Source organism: Rhinopithecus roxellana, chromosome 15 (genome assembly GCF_007565055.1).
Source record: "Rhinopithecus roxellana isolate Shanxi Qingling chromosome 15, ASM756505v1, whole genome shotgun sequence".
Lineage (NCBI taxonomy): Eukaryota > Metazoa > Chordata > Mammalia > Primates > Cercopithecidae > Rhinopithecus > Rhinopithecus roxellana.
In genome coordinates, this window is record NC_044563.1 from 10,745,052 (window position 1) to 10,754,809 (window position 9,758).

The window sequence follows — 9,758 nt, forward strand, 5'->3', positions numbered from 1 at the left end:
CACTTTGGGAGACCGATGGGGGCCAGATCACAAGGTCAAGAGATTGAGACCATCCTGGCCAACATGCCGAAACCCCATCCCTACTAAAAATGGAAAAATTAGCTGGGGATGGTGGCAGGTGCCTGTAATCCCAGCTACCCAGGAGGCTGAGGCAGGAGAATCACTTGAAACCAGGAGGCAGAGGTTGCAATGAGTCCATATCGCACCATTGCACTCCAGCCTGGGTGACAAGAGCGAAACTCTGTCTCAAAAAAAAAAAAAAAAAAAAAGAAGACACCTTTATTTCTCAAGCAGGAGCAGAAATTCAGGGCTCCCCTTCGACTCTGGCTGCTCCCAAGGTGGCTTTAAAGCACCAATGAGTCCATGACTTGTGTAAGAAATGATTAGTCCTTTCATCTAGAGAAATAGCTCCCTTTTAAACAGTTGTCTCTCTTAAACAGTATTTAGTATTTGAATGAGGTTGAAACAGTGTCAAAAGGAAAGTAAAAGTGAAATTCTGTCCTTCAGCATAAAAGCTGATCCACAAACAGCGGAGCGCCAGACCTCACCCTGGCTTGGAGATGGCTTCGGTAAGTTTCCCGGGACTTTGCATTACTGACTCTGCAGCAGTTGGGCAGCTCCCCCCAGGAAAGGCCTCAGTCCGGGCTCCTGGCCTTGGGCACACAGCTCCAGAGCTCGTCTTTAGAAGGCTGGCATGGAAAACTGTATTTGTCTTTTAAAAGTGCATCTGCCTGGCTGGACAGGGAGTCCTCTGGGCAGAATCCACCTCCTCTGTGTACCTGGCACAGTGCGGGGAGCCCAGGACTCCCATGTAGTAGAGGGTTGTGGGGTGCCGGATGTCAAGTCTACCTCAGCCTGAGGAGAAGCCAGAGTGCGGGCAGGTGGGGGACTCTGGGTTGTGGGAAGCAAGCAAATCCCAACTTCATCTGCTTCTGCCGCGACGGGGGCTTAGTCCCTTCTCAACCCCAAACGATGCTTTCTCTCTCCTCGTTCCTCTGTGGCATCATCCGGCCTTATAAGGTGCATTCTAATCTCAGCAGTGTTCTGAACACTGAAATTTCTCCTCCTATCAGCCCAGATGTACCGACTGGCAGAAGCCCTAGGGAGAGCAGGCTGCCCTTAGTGGTATGCAGCTGAGAAGGAACAGCAGGGCTCAGGCGATTACTAGGGAGAGCAGGCTGCCCTTAGTGGTATGCAGCTGAGAAGGAACAGCAGGGCTCAGGCGATTACTAGGGAGAGCAGGCTGCCCTTAGTGGTATGCAGCTGAGAAGGAACAGCAGGGCTCAGGCGATTACTAGGGAGAGCAGGCTGCCCTTAGTGGTATGCAGCTGAGAAGGAACAGCAGGGCTCAGGCGATTACTAGGGAGAGCAGGCTGCCCTTAGTGGTATGCAGCTGAGAAGGAACAGCAGGGCTCAGGCGATTACTAGAAACACCACTATTCCAGGAAGGAGTCCTGCAAATTCTGGAAGGCAGCCCACCCACCAGCGCCACCTGATTCTGGGGAAGGCCTTTATTGCGCCACAACACAAACAGGCTTTTCACAGGGAGCCATTGCCTTATTTAGGCCAAAGCTCATGTTTTCCGGCCACCAGCTGAAGCTGCCAGTGCCTTGACTGTGGTTTTAGACATTTAGCAGTACCATTAAAAGCCCCTCTCTCTCCCCACATGGAGACCATCTCTGGGTCCTGCGGTGCCCTGAGGCACAGAGGAGGAACTGGGCAGGAGTCCTGGCCCTGCTCCTTTCCCCTCCCTCTTCCTTGTCTATTTCCTTTGCCCCATTCGTGTTTTTTTTTTTTTTTTCCCCCCCGAGACGGAGTCTCGCTCTGTTGCCCAGGCTGGAGTGCAGTGGCCGGATCTCAGTTCACTGCAAGCTCCGCCTCCCGGGTTTACGCCATTCTCCTGCCTCAGCCTCCCGAGTAGCTGGGACTACAGGCGCCCGCCACCTCGCCCGGCTAGTTTTTTTGTATTTTTTAGTAGAGACGGGGTTTCACCGTGTTAGCCAGGATGGTCTCGATCTCCTGACCTCGTGATCCGCCCGTCTCGGCCTCCCAAAGTGCTGGGATTACAGGCTTGAGCCACCGCGCCCGGCCTCCTTTGCCCCATTCTATGCCAGGCCCTTCACTGGATCCTGGAGGTGCAGGGAGGGAGGGAGGGAGAGAGGGAGGAGCACACAGGATCCTGCCTGCCTGGAGCTCACAGTCCAGAGGGGCACAGGCAGGCACAGGGAGTTGCAGCTCAACCTGACCACTGCAGGGAGCAGCAGAGGCCCCCAGGGACCCAGGGCCTGGGAGTGGGGTGGCGGGTCAGCTGAGCCAGGCTGGGACCATCAGGGCAGCCTCTCAGGTGAGGGGGTTTGAGGGAGGGAAAGAGGAAGAGTGGCTGCAGGAAAGTGACGGAGGCAGGGAGACCCGAATGTGCAGAGCAGCAGAGGCTAGAGCCAGGGCTGTAGTGAGGGGCTGGAATGTCACTCAGTGGGCCTACGGGTGCAGAGCCCAGGGAGGGAGAGGAGGGTGAGGAAGGGCCAGTCAGGAAGGGCCTGGGAGCTGCCCACAGGGTGTGTCCTGGGCCCTGAGGTCAGAGAAAGGTCATGGCCAGATGTGCCCTTGGGAAGGCCGCCATGGGTTCTGAGGGGTTGGATACGGAGTGGCAGGGACAGGAGGCGGGGGCTGGTCAGGGGGCTGTGGGGGTCACAGAGGCAGACACGGGGCTGCCTGAACCAAGTCTGTGGATGGGATATTGACAAGGACACCAACCAGGAGAAGCTTCTGGAGTCCACACTGTTTGGTTTTAGTGACTGAATATTGGCGTAAGGAAGAGGACAAAGGAGAGCAGACCCCAGGTCTATGATGGGACATCCTGGGATGAGGGAGAAGGAGGCTGTCACCCACTGAGGACAGGCATAGAGAGGGCAAAAATGGAAAAAACCTTCGATGATGAGGCTGCTATGCCCTGGGGCAAGACATGGAGAAGTGGGAAGGAGGTGAGGAAGGGGAAGAAGGTGGGCGAGACAGGAACCAGCATGAGGGGTGTGCAGGGAAGACCCAGCTTGGCCTCCTTCCAGCTGAGTGTTCTCAGGCAAGCCTCTCCACCTCTCTGATCCTCAGTTTCCCCACCTGTGTCACGGGACGATCATGCCTTCCCCTGGGGCTGTGGAGAGGGTGCAGTTATTGTAGGACAAGTTCCCACAGAGGCCTGTTCTGTGAGTGCAGAGCTCCCTCACTGCTGGGAGCTGGGGGGCGCATAAGACCCCACTCAGGTCCCAGCAGGATGCTGTGAGCTCCTGTCTCCCAGAGCATCATCTCCAAGAGATAGGTGTCCTGAGGCTGGATGGGGTAGGGTCTGAGGAGGAGGTGGCTCTTGGGGCCATAGAGAGGCACAGGGAAGGAGGAGTGATGAGGAACTGAGGGTCAGTCTGCAGAGGGTGGAGAGCTCAAGACTCACCTTCCCAGCCTTGCTCCTGGCCTCAGTGAAGGTGCTGGTCCATGCAGGCTCTTGAGTCGGCCTGCTGAGGGGCACATGTACAATGCACCCATGCACATACATCCGCATCCTCAGCATGCACACACACAGCACACACGCGCCACACATGCGCCCAGATGGTCCTTCTCTCTCCCATCCCACAAGATAATTCTCCAGACTTCCAGCCCCCGGTGCCCCCACTGAGGAGAGCCTCTAAAAGTGACAGCAGGGCTGGGGATCTCATGGGGGCTAGAAGCTGATGAACATCAGCAAGGCGTCTCCAGGATGAGCTGCAGCTCCCCCAGCCAGGGTCTCTTGCCTAGAAGGCCGTATACTCCATCTCTGGCTTTTCCGTTGCAGCCACAGCAGGAGCTCAAACCGGGAGACCTGATTGAGATTTTCCGCATTGGCTATGAGCACTGGGCCCTGTATATAGGAGATGGCTACGTGATCCATCTGGCTCCTCCAGGTAAGGACTGATGAATATATAATTTTCAAAATATTTGTTAAAAGGATGATGAGAGGGCCAGGTGCGGTGGCTCATGCCTGTAATCCCAGCACTTTGGGAGGTTGAGGCAGGCTGATCGCCTGAGGTCAGGAGTTCGAGACCAGCCTGACCAACATGGAGAAAGCCTATCTCTACTAAAAATACAAAATTAGCCGGGCGTGGTGGCACATGCCTCTAATCCCAGCTACTCAGAAGGCTGAGGCAGGAGAATCACTTGATCCTGGGAGGCGGAGGTTGCAGTGAGCCGAGATCGTGCCATTGCACTCTAGCCTGGGCAACAAGAGCAAAACTCCAACTCAAAAAATTAAAATAATAATAACAATAAGATAATGAGAGCCACTGAAAGACTGTTAAGAAAGGGAAACTTGGGTTAGGAGACACATTCTTCTTCAAGGATGCCTGATGAGATTGTACACACATATGTCCCAGGGAGTAGACACAGTGCCTTCCATAGGTTCTGGCAGAATAGGAGAAGAGACCATTGCCTCCCGCAGCAAAGCTGGGCTGCTTCAGCATTGGGATCTCTCTAGCTCAAAGTCAGTTAACTTAGCATGCAGAATCTCATACGACTTAAACCAGCCAGGTTTCTTAGGTCTTAAAGAAGAAAGTTTCTCAAAAGGAACAATGTTTCTCCATGCTAGATCCTTTGCCTCATATGTTTTCACAGAACCAGGTGTCTTGATATTACGTACTTAATTGCTCCTTAATGGGAGCAATTCTCACAGGTTTATACATTTTTAAAAAATCCTCATACAAATGCACAGTAAGCAATACCAATGATTTATTTAACTCATTAATAACAGAAGCAGCAAGATGACATAGCCAGTTAAAAGCAGCATGAAGGAAACATATGTATGGATAGTCAATGAAAGGGGAAAAAAACGAATGCAGAGGACAGGCACAGTGGCTCACTCCTATAATCCCAGCACTTTGGGAGGTCAAGGCTGGCGGATCACTTGAGGTCAGGAGTTCAAGACCAGCCTGGCCAACATGGTGAAATCCCATCTCTACTAAAAACACAAAAATTAGCTGGGGGTGGTGGCGGGCATCTGTAATCCCAGCTACTTAGGAGGCTGAGGCAGGAGAATTGCTTGAACCCAGGAGATGGAGGTTGCAGTGAGCCAAGATCCTGAGATGGTGCCACTGCACTCTAGCCTAAGTGACAGAGCAAGACATTGTTTCAAAAAACAATAACAACAAAAATGCAGAAATGAGACAATGAGACTGCCAAATTAGGTAGGTGCAGGCAAGTTCACATTCTCTAAGGCAATGCCACTACATAACTCTTGATGTTCTCTTTTCACCAAGCATTTACACTGTCACTGGACAAAAACCATTCCCATCACTATCAGAGCAAGACATTTGCATCTTATCAGTTTTCTCCAACCTATCATCTCCCAGGCAGGGTTGTAAAAATGTCTGAATTGAGGAAAATAGTAAATCAAGCCCACTTAATCCAGATGACCTTCAGGGACCTTGTAAGACAAAACATGGCAATGAAGACACATGGTCCTTTTTGTGTCTAACCTGCAAGATGTAAAGAGACTTTTTTTTTTTTTTTTTTTTTTTTTTTGTGGCACAGTCTTGCTCTGTCACCAGGATGGAGTGCAGTGGCGCAATCTCAGCTCACTGCAACCTCCACCTCCCAGGTTCAAGCGATTCCCCTGCCTCAGCCTCCCGAGTGGCTGGGACTACAGGCACACGCCACCACACCCAGTTAATTTTTTGTATTTTAGTAGAGATGGGTTTCACCACGTTGGCCAGAATAGTCTCGATCTCCTGACCTCGTGATCCACCTGCCTTGGCCTCCCACAGTGCTGGGATTACAAGCATGAGCTAACACGCTCAGCCATAAACAGGCTTTTTTAAGACAATTTTTCTTTCTTTCTTTTTTTTTTTCCTTTGAGACAGGGTCTTACTCTGTCTCCTAGGCTGGTGTGCAGTGATGTGATTACGGCTCACTGCAGCCTTGACCTCCCTGAGCTCAGGCCAGGTGATCCTCCCACATCAGCCTTCTGAATAGCTGAGACGACAGGCATGCGCCACCACGCGCAGCTAATTTTTGTGTTTTTTGTAGGGACAGGTCTCGTCATGTTGTCCAGGCTGGTCTCGAACTCCTGAGCTCAAGTGGTCCACCTGTTTAGGCCTCCCAAAGTGCTGGGATTACAGGCATGAGCCACTGTGCCCAGCCAACAGGATTTTCTTAAGTGGGTTCTAAGTGCAAACATCAGCCTTGAGATTAGAAATGGGGCAAGAGAAGTAACACACCTAATTATTGTGTGCATTAGGTACTATCCATTTTAATAAAAATAACACCCGGAGTCACTATCTAATGCAATTGGGGTTCCATTGGTTGACAGCTCTTCTGTGTACCTCTCTATGTGCCTAGAACCGTGCCAGATTGTAGGACAGAAGACACTTTACAAAGGATTCCCTCAACGTCAGCTCAGTGCAGTGGAAGGAACATGCCCTTTGGGGCTTAAGAGAAGCAGTTTCACATCCTGATTCTAGGACTTTTCTTTTTCTTTTTTTTTTTTTTTGAGACGGAGTCTCGCTCTGCTGCCCAGGCTGGAGTGCAGTGGCCGGATCTCAGCTCACTGCAAGCTCCGCCTCCCAGGTTTACACCATTCTCCTGCCTCAGCCTCCTGAATAGCTGGGACTACAGGCGCCCGCCACCTCATCTGGCTAGTTTTTTGTATTTTTTAGTAGAGACGGGGTTTCACCGTGTTAGCCAGGATAGTCTCGATCTCCTGAGCTCGTGATCTGCCCGTCTCGGCCTCCCAAAGTTCTGGGATTACAGGCTTGAGCCACCGCACCCGGCCTAGGACTTTTCATAGCATGGAAAAGTCTCATGATATCTCTCTCAGCCCGATACTGGTTTTTAAATTGAGGTGATAGTATTTTCCTTAAAAGTTAAAAAGGAAATTAAATTAGGAAGTATGTGTAACAGCACAGCATGGTAACTGAAACAGTGGGTACTAAACGAAGTGGCTCTTTTTCCGAAACACGAGTGTACAAAGCTGAACAGGTAATAAATATGCTTTACCATCATTGCTTATAATGATGAAAATTTTTCCAATACCTAAATGACTGATAACAGGGGATTGGCCACAGAGGTGATGCACATGCATAGCATGGAATATGGTAGCAGCCACTGGCAATCATGACATTCACTGACTTGAACAAATATTCACACCTTATTTGATTAAAAAAGAGAGAGCAAAATCTATTAGCTGGGCGTGGTGGCCGGCTCCTGTAGTCCCACTACTCGGGAGGCTGAGGCAGGAGAATGGCATGAACCCGGGAGGTGGAGCTTGCAGTGAGCCGAGACGGCGCCACTGCACTCCAGCCTGGGCGACAGAGCAAGACTCCGTCAAAAAAAAAAAAAAAAAGCAAAATCTGTGAATCCTCCAATCACATTTGTGAAAGGATAAACAGCAGTAGTTCCCTAGTGGAGATTTCAAGCCCTTCTCTCCCTACTTCACCTTCCCCTGCCAGTGATAGTGCCTCTGATTGCAGATGGGTACCCCGTGGCTAGCTCCTCCAGTGCCTTATCAGTCCTGGGCAGCATTGCCGTGGTGAAACAGGAGCTCCTGACAGATGTGACAGGAGGCTGTCACTATTGGGTCAACAACAGCTTGGACCATAAGTACGAACCACTGCCCGTGGACGTGATCATCAGTTCTGCCAAGGAGTTGGTTGGTCAGAAGATGAAGTACAGTATTGTGAGCAGGAACTGTGAGCACTTTGTCACCAAGCTGAGATATGGCAGGTCCCACTGTCAACAGGTAAGGACCTCTCTGGATAATCCATCTCCCCTGCGGAGGTCTGCTTGGGGCTGGACTCACTGGGCTATGCAACCAGGCGATCACCGTGAATGATGCAAACGCAGCCTCTTGGAGACCCACTGACTAACAGTCAGGACCTCTGAGCTCCAATGCCAGATCTGCTTCTAATCCACAGAGGGTCTTTGGACAGGTCCCTTCCCCTCCAGGCCTCTCCATGTGCAGAGTGGGTGGATGGAGGACCTCTGAGGATCCTTCCCCTCTAAACCCTATCCTGAAAATGACTCCTGAAGTTCTGGGGGTCATCAGGAGAATCTGGGCCAACCCAGGACCGTGACAGGTCCCGCAACCCCCCAAAGAGCACTTAGGCAAGGGACGCTCAGGGTCCATGGACCTATGTAAGAGCTCAAGGACATTTGTGTGTAAGATCTGCAGCCTCCATCCCTTGCCTCTTCATAGTCTTTCACATTTGTTGCCCCAAAACACACAACTAATAAGTGGCAGAACCAGGATTGAAACCCCAGCTGTCCTTTCTAGAGTCTCTGCCTGTGATGCCTACCGTGTAGCAGCTCAGGGCCCCTGGCCTGCGGGACTGAATGGATGCACGTCCTTGATGAGAGGGGGATGATGGCAGGAGGAGAGGCTTTGGGGAGGGAAATCGAGAGTCTGGCATGGCATGTGATGTCTGAGGTACCATTAGAAGCCCAGGTGGAGATAAGGCATGGAGTTGGAGTTTAGGCTGAAGTAGAGCTGGAGATGGCTGCAGTTGGGAATAGTACACAGTGACCCCAGGGCACACATATGGCCATGGCCTCCCTAAGTCTCCCCTCAGCTTCTGCCATAGCCCTCCCTGTGCAACGGTGTAGCTCAAGGAGGACTCAGACTGCAAAACAGTCCCCAGTCTGGTCCCTGGAGCTCTGGTCCTAGAAAGTGAGGCACACACCTTCTTCCTCGCCCCAAATCCAAACAAATGTCCTCACCTGGAAGCTCTCTCAAAAGGATCTCATGGGCACATTCTAAGGACAAGCCCAGATAAACCCAACACCAAGAAGTGGTCACAGCCCAGAAAATGGAGTCCCTGGGGATACAGTCAACGGCTTCTCTGGGAGAGGATTCTGAGCCAGTCAGCTGGGAGAGAAGAGAGGAGATGCCAGGCCGTAGGGGAGGCAGGAGAGAGGGGAGAGGGGGAGGAGTTCCAGGCCCTTGGGAGGGAGAAAGTGCCAGCCTGGCTTGCTGCGAACGCTCAACAAAAGCTGCTTGCTTTGCAGGTGGAAAATGCCATGGTTGACATCGGTACGGTGGCTAAAGTCGGTGCGGCGGCGATGATTGGAATGGCTGTTGCTGGTGCTCTTTTGCGATCATGAAATGCTAAAAGTGACAGCCTGAAGCAGCCACAAAATCCTGTGTTAGAAGCAGATATGGGGGTCCCAGTGGAGATGTGGGGGTCCCAGGCCTCCCCCACACCTCCAGCAGCCTGACCCTCGTGCTCTGTCTCAGGCTCTCTCTAGATCCTTTCCTCTATTTCCTTCTCTCGCTTGTGAAAGTATGATCTAATTGAAACAAGATTGAAAGATCAATAAACAGCCATCTGCCCCTTCAGAAAGGAATCCTACCATGTTTTTATAGACTTCTGAATCACACAGGAGGAAAGTAACATTGAGTGAACACCCACTGGATAGTTCCAGCAATTTCCAGCTGGGTGACTTTGAAGAAGACTCTTGATTCTCTGAAACTCAGTTCTTCCATGTCAGGTGATGTCAGGAGGATCACCTAAGATAATGCATACACGACACCCAGCCTCATGTGTGGTATGAAACAGATGTTCAGTGAATTGTCTTCATCATTCTACACAGACATAACATTGACGTAATTGCATGTCATTAATTTTACTCTCAGGGAGGAAAAAAAAACTTAATTACCTCCCGGTATAGTCTCATGTGGTGCTTAAATCCACTCACAACACCTACGCATCTACCAGCATCTTCCCAGTTCCCTTCCTCAGCTG

General features: G+C 51.3%; 1 protein-coding gene across 1 annotated transcript; it reads left to right on the top strand.

Annotated features, from left to right (window-relative positions):
- Nucleotides 1-338: 338 nt before the first annotated feature.
- PLAAT4 (phospholipase A and acyltransferase 4) lies at nt 339-9,352 on the top strand. Its single transcript, XM_010376647.2, has 4 exons — nt 339-569; nt 3,821-3,929; nt 7,488-7,756; nt 9,022-9,352. Exons 1-4 carry the CDS (start codon nt 561-563, stop codon nt 9,115-9,117), a joined length of 483 nt encoding a protein of 160 aa, XP_010374949.1. The 5' UTR covers nt 339-560; the 3' UTR covers nt 9,118-9,352.
- The last annotated feature ends 406 nt before the right edge of the window (nt 9,353-9,758 follow it).

What these genes read in the sequence shown, in the direction of transcription:
- PLAAT4 (XM_010376647.2), top strand. An exon ending in GATCCATCTGGCTCCTCCAG is followed by an intron (nt 3,930 to 7,487) that starts GTAAGGACTGAT and finishes CTCTGATTGCAG; the next exon opens with ATGGGTACCCCGTGGCTAGC. An exon ending in GCAGGTCCCACTGTCAACAG is followed by an intron (nt 7,757 to 9,021) that starts GTAAGGACCTCT and finishes CTTGCTTTGCAG; the next exon opens with GTGGAAAATGCCATGGTTGA.